Below are 17,607 nucleotides of genomic sequence, written 5' to 3' on the forward strand. Positions count from 1 at the left end.
TGGAATGGCAGAATCCTAACATATGGCCTGGTACTGTTCTAGTTGAGAATGATCTAGGCACTGCCTTCTGCTCACACCTCAGACCTCACTGCTTGTGAAAGGCTCTTTCTCATCCTAGAGATTTGTGAGGACATTAGGGAGGAGCTGTGGCTTTTCCCAAATATTTAATAAAGTTCCATGGGTTCTGAAGACTGCCTAGAACATTCAAGATGGGTCATTGTCTTGTAGAAAGTGAGCATTGAAAAAGGACAGAGGGGGCTGGAGAGATGGCTCAGAGGTTAAGAGCACTGACTGCTCTTCCAGAGGTTCTGAGTTCAATTCCCAACCATCTATAATGAGATCTTGTGCCCTCTTCTGGCTTGCAGGAATACATGCAAGCAGAACACTGTAAGCATAATAAATAAACAACATAAAAAAAGAAAAAAAAGAAAAAGGACAGAGGTATTTCTTTCCATAGTATAATCATGTCCACAAGAAGTCACAATGACAACTGAGTACAGTGTTTGTGAATTATTCTGAAATAATTCACAGAACTTCAAAGGAACTCAAATTTAGGTCAATTTCCAAGGGAATTTTCAGATAAACACTGTAATTTTGGAATACTGAATGAACCAATGGAGAGAGATTGTAGATCCACCTTGTTTAAAGAGCTTAAAGTAAAATCAAAGAAAGTGAACTCCAAGGAAGAAAGGGTATTGTTGTGTACATTTATACCTTCCACTTTTTTTGTTTTATTTTTTCAAGATAGGTGTTCTCTGTGCAACAGCTCTGTCTGTCCTAGAACTTGCTTTGTAGACCAGGCTGGCCTTTAACTCATCTGCCTCTGTCTTCCAAGTACTGGGATTACAGGTGTGTGCCACCACCACCCAGCATATTTCACTTCTTAATGTTTGATTGTTGAAGCCTCTTTAGTGAGGCTGGAGAGATGGATCAGCAGTTAAGATCACTCACTGCTCTTCCAGAGCACCCAAGTTCAGTTCATCACACCCTTCGATAATTTCAATTGCAAGAGGTCTGGCCTTCTTGTACACACACACACACACACACACACACACACACACACACACACACAAACACGGGTGGAGGGAGGAAGGAAGGGAAAGAGAGAGAAACTATATACATATGCAGACACACAGAGACATGTGCACACACATGTAATTAAAAATAAATTATTTAAATATCCTTTAGTTAGCTTAAGAGAGTTCTGTCTCAGTTTTCCAACCAATAACAGAAGGGAAGCAAAGAAACAGAATTGACTCAGGATATAGCTTTACAACTTGATTTTTGTTCAACTATTGTCAGAATGGTTGTTTCTCTCTGTAGCATCTTTGCCTTCTGTGAGTAGGTTTGGCATTTAATGTATTCTTTGGAGGTAATGAGAATTTTTGAGTGTTCAATCATTTAATAAAACTTCTTACATAATGACAGAACAGCACCAACAACTCCAGCAGCCGAGAGAAAGATAGCATTTTAAATTTTCCATTGACCATATGACCTTTTGAAGGTAATACCACACTGATGACTTACAATGATGTTTTTCTACTTAATGGTGTTCCAATTGAACTTGAGTATTGTTAGCACCATTCCTAATAAGGCTGGTTATTTTAGCTTCTTTATATAGTATTATTTTCCAGGAAATGTTGGAGGAAGCAAATGCACCATGGTATTTTGTATATGCATATGGAATGCTGAAGGAATAATAACTGAAAAGAATTTAGGGGGAAATACTATATATATTTTTAAATCTTCATTTGGTAGGAAAATGATAATATAAACTATTTTTTCTTTGCTAGTATTTCTTAATATAATTTACAAATGGCAACAAATGCTAAATATATGATTGTACATCCTAAAATTAAAAAAGAAAAAAATTCTTTTCAGCTTCTATCTCATTTTCACACATTAATACACAACAACATCTTTATAAATACTCTCTTATTTAAAAATTTAATTTCAAACAATATATATAATTTATTTCATTGCCACCACATAAATAAAATCCATTTTTAGTAATTCTGAAACCTTAAAAGTATGCTCTGAAATCAGAAGAATCACACAAAACAGTTTGTGAGTCATATTCAATGAATATATATCTTATAGGCCCTTCTTATGTTTCCCAAAAGATGCCATATAAGACAGATCAATATAAGACAGATAAATATCATTAAAATTAAAATCAATCTGATTCTTCAATCATCTGTCTTGAATAACTTCAAGTTAATTTGTTTCACAGCACCTTGGTGATTTGATAGCCCCCCCCACCAATGCACCAGTTCCTATATGATCAAATTACTGCACAGTTAACGCTGGAAAAACAATAGATCCTATTTCAAAAATTTTTGCAGTCTAATTTTCAAAGACTTGAAACCACATATGGACATCAATGTTTGCAAATCAAAGTAACATTAAATCTGATTTTTTAAATCAAAAGTCAAATGCATTTGTTATTATAAGAATGTTATTTTTATTGAAAATCTTTAATGTGTTCTGTAGTGTTTTTAACATCTTCATGTGATAAAAATGAAACAACTTAAATGGTTTCATTTTCAAGGTTAAGGTCTGGGACTTTGAAAGCTCAAATTAGAAATATAGAAACAGATGGAAGATGTGAAAAACACTTGAATTTTCACAGTCCTGCTCTCATTATTAACTCCATTTTTTAAAAGGTGAATTTTAGAGTGGGAGAGCAAGGAAAGAGATACCAACATATCATGGGAATAGGAAGAAACAGGGTGCTAGGGAAATTCCCAGAAATCCACAAGGATGACCCCACCTTGGACTACTAGCAATAGTCGAGATGGTGCCTGAATTGGTCTACTCGGGTAGTGAATACCCTAATGTAGTGGGTAGCCATTCCAACTTTGATCTGGAAGTACCACCCCCATTGAGGCTTCGGTAACTGTCACACCTACAAGGTGGAGCCGAGGGAGGACCCTTGAAGACCTGAGATCTGGATGGGCTAGCGTTCTTGGTTCCTGGATACTGGATTCTGGAGATAGACCAAGCAGAGTTCTCCATAGAACACCACCAGACTGTGCTACACCTTTCCAAGACCCTGTAACCTATCCCTTCACTTGTAAGTTACCCCACAAAATAAACCTCCCTTTTAACTACGTGGAGTTGCCTTAATATTTTAACCAATACTCTAACTGTGATCTTAGAGCCTTCATCCAGTTACTGATGGAAGCAGATGCAGAGATCCACGGCTGGGCGCCAGGCCAAGCTCCAAGATTCCAATCGATGACAGAGAGGGGTGGGATTCTATAAGCAAGGGACATCAAGATAATGATGGAAAAACATACAGAGAAGACCAGCCAAACTAGTGGAAATACATGAACTGTGGACCATAGATGTGGAGTCACCATGAGACTGGACTAGACCCTCCAGATAGGAGAGACAGTTGTTTAGCTTGAACTGTTTGGTGGACCCCCAGGCAGGGGGATCAGGATCCATCCTTGGTGCATGAGCAGGACTTTTGGAGACCAGTGCTTAAGGTGTGATACCTTGTGCAGCCTCGGAGCAGGGGAGAGGGGTTTAGACCTGCCTCAAATGAATGTACCAGGCTCTGCTGACACCCCAAGGGAGACCTTGACTTGGACGAGGTGGGAATGAGGAGGGTTGGGGGGGAGGTAGGAGGGCGGAAAAAGGTAGGAGGGGAAAATCTGCAGTTGGCATGTAAAATAAATAGAATATTTCTTAATAATAATAAAATGAAAAAGGTAAATTTTAGAATATATTTATATCTTACATCTTAAATACTAAAATAGGTGAGAGTTTTAGTACTATGAATCTTAAAGTAAGAGTGAGATTATGTCAGAACCATTTAAAGTTTCAGTGTTGTGTGTGAGTCTAACTAAACACACACATCTTGGGACCACTGAGATGGAACGGGAGTAAAATGTGTCTGCTGTCAAGTCTGACAACCTGAGTGGGATCCTCAGCACACACTTGGTAGAAGGAGAGAATTCACTTCTCTAAGTGGTCCTTTAATCTCTCCACATGCACCAGAGCAGGTACATGCCCACAGATATGTCTACACACAACACACACACGTGTGTGTGTGTGTGTGTGCGCGCGCGCGCGCGCGCACGCACGCGCGCATGCACATATAGTATATATTACAATGTACACATATTATATATAATATAATAATATATAATATAGTATACATATTTTATATATGTATGTGTTGGGTACATTTCTACTAAATAAGAAGCCCACCATGTTTTCAAAGATAATTTATACAAAGGGAATTTTTTTCTGAGAGCCTAACTTCGGTTTTCACTCTCTTACATGATTTAAAAAATTACTTCATATGAGTCTATAAAACAAAAAAATGAAGTTAACTTTAATTATTTAATATATTCCAAGGAGATTTGATATGTTAAAAAAAATATAATAGTAATAGTATCTCATGAAACTCAGAACTTTCTGAAAATCATAAGTAGTATGAACTTCTTAGTTAAGCCATTAAATCTGAAGGCAGATGTGCTATCAAGTGTTTGAAAACTATTTTCATCCATGCCACAAACTCTGAGAGCAGAAATCCTTATTTTATCTTCAGTGTCTTAGCTTTCAATTCTCATTTCTTGTCCTAAGATTTTGTTGATATTTAAACAATTATCCTTTTTCATGGTGCTCTAAAACACATAAAAAAGCTCAGTTTAATTTTTCACTCTTGTTTAAGAGAATTGCAGTCTTCTGTAAAAATCACTGCCTTGCTCTGACACAGGCTTGGATTATGACAGTAGTACTGCAAACTAGCTAAATACTATGGGGTTCCAGTGACCCAGAAAGTAGATGAAACAGCTTGACTGCCCGCTTATAAAATTGGATTTTTCAGGTGAGCACAATCAGGACAGTTTGAAATTACATTGGGCAAAGTTTACTGGAATGTTTAACTATTTCAGGGTCAAAAAATCAGAAATATTAGTTTTGCCCATAAAGCTCCCATCACATGCCCATAGCCTCCTCTTAGAAGTAAGCATTCTGTGCCGGGCAGTGGTGGTGCACGCCTTTAATCCCAGCACTCGGGAAGCAGAGTCAGGCAGATCTCTGTGATTTCAAGGCCAGCTTGGGCTACAGAATTAGTTCTAGGAAAGGCACAAAGCTACACAGAGGAAACCCTGTCTCAAAAAAAAACAAAAAAAAAGTAAGAGTAAGAATTCTGTGTAGTTTGTGTCTATTTTCACATGACCACAAACAATAATCCCTGACACTTTCATTGTCTTTTTTATTTTCACTCAACATTTTGAAACTGGATTTCTGTAAAAGGCTAACAAATGGTTAAGAATGGAAGGAGGAAAATATCAGATAATTCTTTTAAGATCCAAAGCTTCTGAGTTACAAATAACAAAAAAGATGCCTATCTGTGTTAGCATACTATGTTTAAGGAAGCACATGCAACAGTGCCATGAGTTATCTAAGCAGTGTTTCTGTGCACAGAGAGCTGTTAACCCCAAAGATGAGAGGAGAAAGACCACTGACCCAAATCATCATGAATACAGTAACTACAGAAAGAAATTAATTTAAGAAAGTTTTTTCATTCTTGTGTTTTTGGTACAAGGGATCACAAAAAAAATGGGGGACAGAACATCAAAGTCTAAGAAACCAGAAGCAAACTTTATTCCAGGGTGCTGAAAACTTATTAGCTAGTTGAGACCACACCCAGAGTTTGGACTTCTGAAACTATGGCAATGGGGGCGGCTTTGGGGCCCCTTTTATAGCAAGAAGTAAGCATTAGGCATGGACAAAGAAATTTTTATAATTTTGAGGTAAAGCTTAAAGACATATTGTAGTTTACAACTTTTGCTTACAAGGTTTCAGCTCAATGGTGTTTACAAGAACCCTGGAGCTTTATTGACACAACTAAGGGTGTAACCTCAGCTTTCTTGACATAGCTGATTTCCCATAGCAGAGAAGGATACGAAACAATGTGAAGTTGAAGGTCATGTAGAACAACTTATTAAAAGTTAACCTTGGTCCATGGCGGTTGCTGGCTGGCTATAGGGGCAAAGGGATTGTCGTTAAAAGGTAACCCCTGGCTGTTGACAGAGAAGCTGGTTGTAAAGTAGAGAGCCATTGTTAGAAGTTAACCTTTAGCTGTTGACAGAGCTGATAACTGTCAGGTTTTACTCTTTAAGGTTTACAATTTTATATTTTTATATTCCTGGACCCATCACTTATACCCAGACTGCCTCTCCCTACGGTGGGGTTCAAGAGGTCAGCATTGGATGTGAGGATGAAAAGAATTTAGGACTTCAGAGATCAAGGGTTGGGTATTTCCAAATGGAGGATTTGGCAGGCAAAATAGGTGGGTTACAGGAGGAGAATATAAGTATAACAAGATAGTTCCCCCTGGGATAACAACAGGTAGTCATAGGTGGTCAAGATGTCAATAGAAGTGGTCAAGATGTCAATAGAAGTGGTCAAGATGTCAATAGAAGTGGCCAAGATGAGATTTTAATCTTTCATTTTATCTCTCTTTCTCTCTCTCTCTCTCTCTCTCTCTCTCTCTCTCTCTCTCTCTCTCTCTTTCTTTCTTTCTTTCTGTCTAGCTACCAAGGCTGATCTCAGACTTGTATTTTTCTTTCCTCCATGTATGACACTGTGCTTTGACAGGAGCCATAAGCCTAAGTGACCCTTGACACACATGCTGCCATATTTGGGCTTCTCTCTTCTTTTTCTAGATCTAGGCCTTGCTTAAGTCTCCATTGTTGGTTAAACAGCACACTGCTCATGGATGGCTACTGCTCGTGGCTGGCCGCCACCCGCAACAGTCATGCCAGGCGGAGGAGAATGCTGCTCGGAAGAATCATAGACCATGATTACCTTTTTAGAGCTTTATTGGGAGAGAGAGGGGAGAGAGAGGGGGAGGAGAGAGAACAGACAGAAGGAGAGAGGGGAAAGAGCAGAAGGGGGCACACAGAGGGCCCACCCACTTTTTTAGGCTGGGACATCATAGGCTGATGACATAATTAAGGACCTAATCCTTACATCCCAGACTTTCCCTTATTATAAAAAAAAACAGGTAGATGGGAATAGGAGCATTGTTCCTCTCAAAAACTGCTTCCAACTGACTTTTGGACATTGGTTGGCTCTTGGGGGAATAGAGAAAGGGAGTCATCAGAGGTAGACAAGAGTTGTGGGATGCTGTCTGTTATCCATTTGCTCTGGAGATATGTATCCCTCTTGGCTGTGACTGGGAACTTTTTGTTTGACAAGATGCTGGTGACACAGAAAAAAGCTTAGAGAGAGAAAAGAATCGTTATTATTATGTTGGTAGATCCGGCCTGTCCAGATGGATTTTGAAACATGTTAAGCTTTATCAGAGACAGATTGTTTTAAAGCACCTGTTTTCTTTATTAGTTTGGCATCCAGGAGACAAGTGATCAATTGTTAAAAGCATTTTACAGTAATAGATGTTTACATTAAAGTCTTTTTGTAGCACCCAGATGTTTTTGGGTCTGGGGGTGTAAATACCTTTTAGCTGTTACAGTTTCTTACTTGATGATCTCTGGACTCCAGTTCTGTGGTGGTCCTGTACCATTAGCTGAACAGTGAGTTAGAACAGGGAGCTGGGAAGAGAAAAGCTTGTGGTGCATGAGAATTTTTTTTTTTTTTTTGGAATTAAGGACAAAGCAAAGATCAGGGCCCTGTCTGTATGCACATAAGAAACATAGGCAGTGGATCTGGAGTGAAGCAATGAGCTCTTATTTTAGGTGGAAATCTTTTTTCATTAAGTAACTCTGAAAGTGCAATTAAATCAGGTGAGGTGGTAAGGCTGTCCTCTGTACCTGACAGTAAAGGAGAGGTGGCATCCCAAAACTCCCAGGACTGAGTCAATGGCTCTGGTGTCCAGAAGGAAAGAAATGGATCGCTTCCCTGCTGCGTTCTGGGTCTGCTGAAGGTCTTACCTTGATGTACCCATTCGTCTTGGCATCTGGGGGCAGTCAGCTGACTCTTTGTCTTTCTAGGCAGCACTTTTAACAAGGATGTTGATGGCCTGGCAGGGCATTCACTAGCCCATGGCCTTTTCCTCACTTAAAACAGGGACCCAACAGCTTTTGGGAGTCAGCGAGTGCCAGCACTTGGCAATTTTGTTTTTGGGCTTTTATCTCTTCCCTGGCACACCTCAAATGTCACAGATGACTTATGCCTGTGGGGTCAGGAGCCTTGCTCCCCAGATGCTTAAGTTTTAGTTGGGGAGGTGTGGGGAACAAGAGACAGATTTTGCTCCATGTCCTGAATTTTTTTTCCTGATGATTGGTGGCTTAAGGACAGCTTTTGGAAGATCTGCCAGGAGGCAGACTATAAACCAATCCTTTTGGAAGACTTGTCTGAGGCTATAAGCTGATTTTTGGTTTAAGAGCCATCCTGACTACTGTAAACTTATTTGTATGGATCTTAGCCGCTTCCAGACCTGTCTGTGCTTCTCAAGGCAATTTGAGAATGAGTGGGTGGAGTTAAGGTGAGTTAGAACGAGAGTCAGTAGAAGTCTCCCAAGCCCGCCCATTTGAGCCTGCCTACTGCCGGTGGAGGTCAAACAGAAAAAGTTACACATGGCAGACACAGAAGTGGGGAAGGAGAAGGGTTTCAGAGCGTTAGCAGAAAGCTTGGAGATAAAGTAACTCTTATTTGCCCATTCGTTGGCAGAAGTTCCTGCTGTTATGTGGCCAGGTTTATGGTGTTATGCAGCCAGGTTTACGCTGTTATGTGGCCAGGTTTACCAGTGCCTGCCCCTATCCACCAATGTAGGTGGTAAATGTGTCCGCCCCTTTGTCTCATGGCTGTAGCCGAGAGAAAAATAAAAAATTAAAATAACAAACTGAGATCAGACTACAATCTTGGGCATCCCCAAAGAGTGGAGAGATCCATGAATCAGCTCAAGTCACCGTTCCTCTTCATTAAGGGAAGGTGAGGGCTCAGCTGTACTGCAGTTGGTCCACCATTGAACCCTAGACACCATTTACCCCCTTGTCAGGAGTGAAAATGTACCTGCCCTTGCCAGTACAGCCCGAGGACAACCCCCAGGGTGTCTGTCACAAAGAATATAGCTCAGACTACAGCCGTGAGAACAGCAGACTCACTGTGATGATGGCAGCGGTAGCTGTGTGGGGGTCCAGTGGAGGCAGCAAGGGATGTGCATCTCACTGGATGGGGGAAGAGGCGGCAGGTGGCAGCAATCACAGCAGGTCCTTGGTGCTCAGTGGTGTATCTGAGTCTGAACGGCACCAATGTTGGTTAAACGGCATGCTGCTCATGGCTGGCCGCCACCCACAGCAGCCATACTAGTGGAGGAGAGTGCTGGTTGGAAGAATCATAGGCCATGGTTACCGTTTTAGAGCTTTATTGGGAGAGAGAGGGAAGAGGGGGGAAGAGAGAACAAACAGAAGGAGAGAGCAGAAGAGAAGAAGGGGGCACACAGAGGGCCCACCCACTTTTTAGGCTGGGATGCCGTCGCAGGCTGATGACGTAATTAAGGACCTAATCCTTACATCCATAGCACCAGCAATTCTTCTCATAAATACCAGAACCTCTTCTCAGAAATCAGGTGACCGAGCTGCAATTAGGCAATTAGGTAGTTAGGTAAGAGTAGATAGTTAACCCCCAGAGCAACATTCCCTGCTACCTGAACAACCCATGATTAAAGTCCCCTCCCTGTTTATACCCCCCTTTGCCCTTGCTTATGCCTTAAGAGGAAAATAAAATTTTAGAGCTTGATCAGACATCCTATCTTGCTCTCATTCTTTGTGTCTCACATCCCTCTCATTTGCTGGCCCTCCCTTCAGGTCCCCGTTGAAGACCCTGCTGGCTGGGCCAGTGCTTGGCACAGAAGATTCCATACCCTGAATCTTGCCTGAAAACTGTTAAATAAATCCCATCAAAAGTGAGTAGTGACATTATAACTCAATTCACTCTCTATATATATAGCTAAATTTACCAGCACCACCACAACCACCCCCATCACCATCACCACTACCACCCCCATCCTGTGTGCCCCATGCTTACCTTGCATTGGTTGATTGGGCATCTCACATCTAAAAACATATGAAATATGAAATGCTATGAAGTCTGAAACTTTTGATCCCAAGCACTTCAGAGAAGGTACATTCAGCCTGAAATTAGAATATAATTAACAATTAACAATGGAGGTCATTTGCTGTGAGAACTTTTAATGCTCTTCACAATCACAAAGAAGGAAGGTGGCCAACTGTAACAGTTCTCATCTTACCTACCACCTGAAATGAAAGCTGGTAAGTTGAGTGAATGCCTGAGAACAAGGCTAGCAAAGCCCTGGCTCTGGAGACACTGCCTTGCCTCCAGGCTCTGAGTTCTGTGCCATCAGATCACACTGTGCTGCCTTCATAAGACCCAGGGAGTTGCAGTGACCTTGACCTCACCTTGAGTTCAAAGCATTTTTGTTTACTTGCTCTAGTTAGCTTCCAGGCTTTAATGGATTCTTTGGGAAGATGCTGGATTTCTTATTTGGCCTCAGTTTCTGACTCTGTACCCTGCAAGTCATCTGACAAAAACATATTTATTTTAGAGGCAAGTGTTAGTACTGCACTATAATCTCTGTAACTAAAGTCTGGTGCTCTTTTTCATGTTTAGACATAGGCAGCTAATAACAGAGCACAACTGAGTTAAATAAATTTAGAAGCAAATTAGAGTAAGCATATTTGCTTTTTTTTATCTTAACACAATGTTAACACAGATTTTGGGTTTATAGAATATAGAAATCAACATAATTTTTATTGATATACAGCTCCAGTAAAACTGAAAATTCTGTGAGATAGGCATATCAATATTCTTCATCAACTTTATATTAGATTTATTATTGCTATTATTATTTATGTGCCCTTTTGTGACATGCATGTCACAGTACATGTATAGTATATGTATAGAGGGGTGGAAGGCCCCTCAAAAAAGATTAAAACAAACAACAACAATTTGGCATTCCAATGTGGGCCATATTTCCAAGTAGGGTTTAAGAAAAAAATTGGGGAGGGGTATGGCTCCTTTAATAGTTTCAACCAGACCACTTCTGCCAGTCACTGAGCCTTGAGCAGTTAAGTAGAAACAAAAAGCTAAGTAAAAAAGCTTACCACAGTGCAAGCATTGGCATTCTAGACCTCTAGGAAGGTTGAATGCAGCTCCTGGTCAGACAAACCTCCAACTGGCTTTCCACTTGGCTTTCATAATCCAAGAAGCAGGCAGAGCCAGTGGAGAGCCACATATGTGAATTCAGGTGTACCTTATCAGTCTAAGGTTTGCTCACATGGTTCAAAAAGACTAGAGGTATGCAGTAAAAGAGATCTCAATGGAAAAACCTCTAAGCAGGTTACAGCATGTTTAACAATGTATGTAGGCTTAAGAAAAGGAGAAGAGTATAGTCATAGAAAAAGAAATGAATAGTTTATAAAGTCTTTAAAGAGAGAATAAAAAATAAGAAGCCATGTACAGATAGGAAATACACAGGTAGTTTGGATCCCATATGTGTTGATTTTGAATTTTTTGACTGTTAAGAAGCAAAAGACAGCTGCTAGGACACCTGGATTGTGAACTGGACTGCTAAATTGAATCAATCTACATACTTTAGAAATGCCTTAATGTGGCAGGATCCTATGCTGTTGTTCCCTTTGGGGGGCGGGGGAAAGTAGGCACAGAGTCAAACCACACAGACTCTGGGAGAATGTCGAAACAACAAGCTCAGCTTATTCAGGAAGAGGCAACACTTATATATCCTCCACCCCACCCTAGGGGGAGGTCTGATGAATATGCATCTGCTGGTGTGACATGGCTGCCTCTTATTGGTCCAGGTCATCTCCATATCATGTTTCGGCTGCTGTTGCTAAGGCCCTTAGGCAGACCCAGGTTGACTCTCAGAAAAGTATCTTTTTGTTTGGGCTGGCTGGTCCTCAAGCCTGTTAGGGATGAGTCATCCCACATATCCACCCCTTTTTATTATTTTATAGGACATGCCCAGTGGGAGCTAGGGTGCATTGCCCTAACTTTGTTGACCCCACCTCAGGAGAGCTCAGCATAATGGACTGTGCCTGTTTTTGATTGGCTTGCCAAACAAGCTCGTATCCATCATTGACTACCAGCCCTGGAAGAGCATCAGTCCTGGAGAGCTGTCTGGGTGGTGGGCTTTAGGCAGTAGCCTTCTATATCTCAGTGAGCCATGCATGCATTATCTCTCTAGGAGGACTTTGATCTAGGTATCTGAGAGCCAATAAAATCTGTAGGGTTGCCTTTGTGGCCACCTTCTGTTGGTGAACCTGTTGCAGTAGATATTTGAACAAGAGAAGGATTAGTCAAATATTTAGTCTCAAGGACATGGATGGGACCCTAGTCACATTTATTGTGTCAGTCGAAGTCTTTCTGGTGATGCATTAGCGACCTTGTAGGGGGTGAAGCAATTGCTTATATCTAGGGTCACATGCCAGTGATAACATGACATTTACTAATGCCACAGTAGCAGGGCAAATCATACATTACCCCTCTGACACTTCTTCTTTGGCCAAAGTCTCTTGGTCTGTTGCTGGACGCACATCTCTGGAGAGTACCCATATCAGTGTGGTGGTATTCTGGGGGAAAATGCAAGCATACCCTCACCCCCGGGTTAACAGGGGAGCAGGGGGTTGCCATTGAATGGTGATGGGATCCCTCCAATGCACCAAGGGCAATGGTGTCTCCCAAGGTAGGTAAATAAGCATGTTGTCCAATTTGGGCTTTTGTGACATATGGTTCTTGGCCCTTGAGCACCTCAAGAGAAACAGTGATGTACTGTATATTAAAATGAGCTTGAGCCTTGGCTTGGTCATCATACGCAGCTTGCCAATTAAGGAAGACCATAGGCTCCAATACAGCCTTCATCAAATGCTGCCAGTCATAATAAGTCTGTAAATGTATTGCCCATTATCATAGGACTTGCTCAAAATATGTGAAGTTAGGACCTGATTCATTAGCAGCCTTACATACAGAACAAAACAGGTCTGCAAGAGGGGCAGGTATGCATGGCTGGTTGGCCATATCAGGGCCCACATTAACTGGAAATGCCATGGTGGGCATGTGCGGCACCATAGGTGGAATAGGCTGGGAGGTAGCTCAGCAAGTAGACATCCAGGCAAATCACTCTGTGGATACTGCAGTGAGAGGGTAGCCACTCGAAGCATGGGAGAACAAGAGAGGTGCTGCCAGCATAGGCTTGGGTGCTGCTGCAAGCATTTCCTCTCTCTTTCCATCCCTTTACTTTACTTTATGCCTATTCTCATGCCTCTCCTTGTCAGAAGAGGCAGAGGAAATATCAGTCATGGATGGAATGAAGGCGATAGATAAGTTGGTGTTACATTGTTTCTGGCAGTGCTTATTGTGGGCCTCAGTAGAGGATAACTTTAGGCTAGCAATTATGGCCAACAAAATGGGCATAACAAACAATTGGAGAGTTACTCCTGGGGCCACTTCCCTTTTTCTGGCCAGGAACAGAGCTCTCATCCAAAGATCAGGTTTCCGCCTTCCAAGAGAAGCAGCAAGCACTCTTAACTGCTGAGCCATCTATCCAGGCATCATAACCCACAAGCACATGTATGTATTCACAAACACATACATATATACATACACACACACACACACACACACACACACACACATAAACATACACACATAAACAACTAAAAATAGTCAGACTGTAGTTCTGTTTCCTGAGGGGTCCATCCCTTATATGGAAACGTTAGGCAAGCCTGAACAAAAGTATGTGCCACCCTACTGTACAGACAGACTCACAAACAAGACAAACAGAAAGAAGAAAGTGGGGGTCCCAGCATTTACCTGCTGAAGGGACTGAACTTACACAACATAGAGGGGCCTACTCACCAAAATACACCACTCAAGGGGCCTGCTCAACCAGTGCCTCACATAAGTAAAGGGAGACAAACAGACCCTGTTCCAGTACCAAATGTCCTGGTTTTGGCACCAGATGTGGCAGGGTCCTTGATGTTGTTCCCTTTGGGGGGGCGGGGGAAAGTAGGCACAAAGTCAAACCACACAGACTCCGGGAGAATGTCGAAACAAGCTCAGTTTATTCAGGAAGAGGCAACCCTTATATACCCTCCACCCCACCCTAGGGGAAGGTCTGATGAATATGCATCTGCTGGTGTGACATGGCTGCCTTTTATTGGTCCAGGTCATCTCCATATCATGTTTCGGCTGCTATTGCTAAGGCCCTTAGGCAGACCCAGGTTGACTCTCAGAAAGTATCTTTTTTACTTGTTTGAGCCGGCTGGCCCTCAAGCCTATTAGGGATGAGTCATCCCACACCTTAACTTAAAACAAATTCAAAAATATATTTATCAAATGGAAATCAAAAATGCTTTGGAGTTTTGTTCCCACTGGAGATGAGAGGCTGTGGATTCCGTCAAGGTTAATATGGATCAGGTTTGATCAGGTGAGACCTCCTGAGACTTGACAAAGGTTACTACTGGTCTTCCCAGGACTTGGTCATTATCTCAAAAATTTCTCTCTGGGACCCTAAAGATACTTCATCCACAGACAGCAGGAAAATGTATGGAGAAAACTATGCCAACATTCCCAAGAATCCAGGGCAGGGAGTGGCTTTTGATTATTTGATGGGTTATGGATGTTTGTTATCCTTTTAGGGGAATATAGAATGTTGATACAAATTTAAAGTTGTTTTTGTTACACTGTACATATGTTTCTACTCTTGTTTAAAGGATTTTTGAGCAGGTGGTAGTAGAACATGCCTTTAATCCCAGCACTCGGGAGGCAGAGGCAGGCGGATCTCTGTGAGTTCAAGGCCAGCCTGGGCTACAGAGTGAGTTCCAGGAAAGGTGCAAAGCTACACAGAGAAACCCTGTCTTGAAAAACCAAAAAAAAAATTTTTGTATATTCATAAAAGTTTAAGGTTATTTTTGTTACAACATATTGTATATATGCTTCTATTCTTGTTTAAAGTATTGAAACCTATGCAGTTTATTTAAAAAGGTAAGGTAAAATTCTAGTTTTTGAAAGCTGTTATTATAAACTGTATCATATTCCCAAGAAATGCTCAATCATACCACAAGGACACATGCTCAACTATGTTCATAGCAGCATTGTTTGTAATAGCTAGAACCTAGAAATAACCTAGATACCCTTCAACCGAAGAATGGATAAAGAAAATGTGATACATATACACAATGGAGTACTACTCAGCAGAGAAAAACAATGACATCATGAGGTTTGCAGGCAAATAGATGGATCTAGAAAAAATCATCCTGATTGAGGTAACCAAGACTCAGAAGGACAAACATGGTATGTACTCACTCATAGGTGGATACTAGATGTAAAACAAAGGATGACTAGAGTGCTACTCACAACTCCAGGGAGGCTACCTAGTAAAGAGGACCCTAAGAAAGACACAGGGATCGCCCAACAACAGAGAAATGGATGAGATCTACATGAGCAAACTGGATGGGGGGTGGTAATGAAGGGCAAGGGTCAAGGGAAAGAGCTTAGGGGAACAGGAGATCCCAGCTGGATCAAGAACAGAGAGGGAAAACAGGGAAAAAGAGACCATGATAAATGAAGACCCCATGGGAATAAGAAGTAAAGTGCTAGAGAGGTCCCCAGAAATCCACAAAGATACCTCCACAATAGACTACTGGCAATGGTCAAGAGACAGCCCGAACTGACCTACTCTGGTGATCGGATGGCCAAACACCCTAACTGTCATGCTAGAATTCTCATCCAATAACTGATGGAAGCAGATGCAGAGGTCCATGGCCAGGCCCCAGGTGGAGCTCCAGGAGTCCAATCAGCAAGAAAGAGGAGGGATTGTATGAGTGAGAATTGTAGAGTTCATGATTGGAAAAAGCACAGGGACAAATAGCCAAACTAGTGGAAACACATGAACTATGAACCAATAGCTGAGGAGCCCCCAACTGGATCAGGCCTGCTAGATAAGTGAGACAGTTGATTAGCTTGAAGTATTTGGGAGGCGCCCAGGCAGTAGGACCGGGACCTGTCCTTAGTGCATGAGCTGGCTGTTTGGAACCTGGGGCCTATGGAGGGACACTTTGCTCAGCCTGGGTGAAGGGAGGGGGGGACTGGACCTGCCTTGACTGAATTAACCAGGCTGAGCTGAACCCCCAGGGGAGTCCTTGCCCTGGAGGAGATGGGAATGGGGGAGGTTGGCTGGGGGGAGGGTGGGGGCAGTGGCAGGAGGAGGGAGGACAGGGGAATCCGTGGCTGATATGTAAAATTAAATTAAATTATAAAGTAAAAAATTAAAAATAAACTATATAGGATAAACAGGAAATATAAGGTTGTGGTTAGTCATTTATAACAATCAAATTTGTAGATATGTTAGGTATGTTTTCTAGGTTAATTAGGTATATTTTTTAAAAGATGATCTTTTTCTTTCTCTCTCTCTCTCTCTCTTTTTTTTTTTTTTTTGGTTTTTCAAGACAGGGTTTCTCTGTGTAGCTTTGGTGCCTTTCCTGGAACTCACTCTGTAGCCCAGGCTGGCCTAAAAACTCACAGAGATCCACCTGCCTCTGCCTCCCAGGTGCTGGGATTAAAGGCATGCATCACCACCACCTGACTCTACAGATGGTCTTAAAACCTTTCAAAGACTTACAGAATATGGCATTTAAAATGTTTTGTTAAAGTTTTTTATGACAATGAGACACATCTGCTCCTGATAGCACTAATTTACCTCAGAGAAGATAATGGGCATTGAAGAAACTCCTTATGGAATTTGCTTTCATTGTAACAAGTTTAGCCATTGGGCAAAGAAAGTGTTTTTGCCTTTGACTGATGACAGTGTGCTGAGCAGACTGGACATGCAAGACACACAGGAAGAAGACTGTTGAACTTTGCCAAAACAAAGCAGAACAGTCCTTCAAAATTCCTGCTTCACAGAAGAGTCTGCCAGATATTCTGCGGGACACAGAGGAAAGTGACTGACAAACTTTGCTAAAACAACGCAGGACAGTCCAAAATTCCTGCTTCATATAAAAGTCTGCCAGATATTCTAGGCCGGTATGCTGAAGATGGATACCCTAACATTGCACAAGAACTTTGGGTGACTGTCCAGGCAGTTGTTAGATAATATTACATCTACCTTTGATGGAGTTGAAGACTAAGTAGTTATAGTTGCAGTTGTTCTTAGTTACAATAGATAGTAAATTAGGTATAAAATTTTAGATTCACTAAGATAGAATAAATAATGCATTATTTTCTTTGAATATGCTAACTACAAGTGGACTGAATGTTGTAAATTAATTCTTACTTGATAACTGTTTTTGTTGTATGTAGTTATACTATGTTAAAGTTAAAACCTTTGTTTTTATTTAGATAAAAAGGGGAAATGTAGTAGAATATTATTTTAAGGTGTGTTACTTTTGTTTATGTTGCATTTGTTTAACTCTGTGAAGCTGTGTTACTGTGCCTGTGTAAAACAACTCGGGGTAATAAAAATCTGGCCAATTGTAAGACAGGAGAAAGGACAGGTGGAGCTGGCAGACAGGGAGTATATATAGGAGGAGAAAACTGGGAGGAGGTAGCTGAGAGCTAGGAGCAAGAGAAGGGGAGAACATAAGA

At 41.5% G+C, this 17,607-nt stretch overlaps 1 protein-coding gene across 5 annotated transcripts in view; it reads right to left on the reverse strand.

Annotated features, from left to right (window-relative positions):
• Positions 1–9,341: 9,341 nt before the first annotated feature.
• Positions 9,342–17,607, reverse strand: part of LOC131906578 (uncharacterized) — a 65,543-nt gene continuing 57,277 nt past the window's right edge. For 4 of the 5 annotated variants that reach the window (XM_059257189.1, XM_059257187.1, XM_059257188.1 and 1 more), the window contains 2 exons: positions 10,012–10,118; positions 9,342–9,562 (listed from right to left, as the gene is read on the reverse strand). In XM_059257189.1, coding sequence (XP_059113172.1) covers positions 10,041–10,118 — 78 coding nt within the window. In that variant the 3' untranslated portion in view covers positions 9,342–9,562; positions 10,012–10,040. Of the gene's footprint in view, positions 9,563–10,011; positions 10,119–17,607 lie in introns of those variants that run through there. The other variant, XM_059257190.1, reaches the window with a different exon arrangement.

Source organism: Peromyscus eremicus, chromosome 3, assembly GCF_949786415.1.
Source record: "Peromyscus eremicus chromosome 3, PerEre_H2_v1, whole genome shotgun sequence".
Classification (NCBI taxonomy): domain Eukaryota; kingdom Metazoa; phylum Chordata; class Mammalia; order Rodentia; family Cricetidae; genus Peromyscus; species Peromyscus eremicus.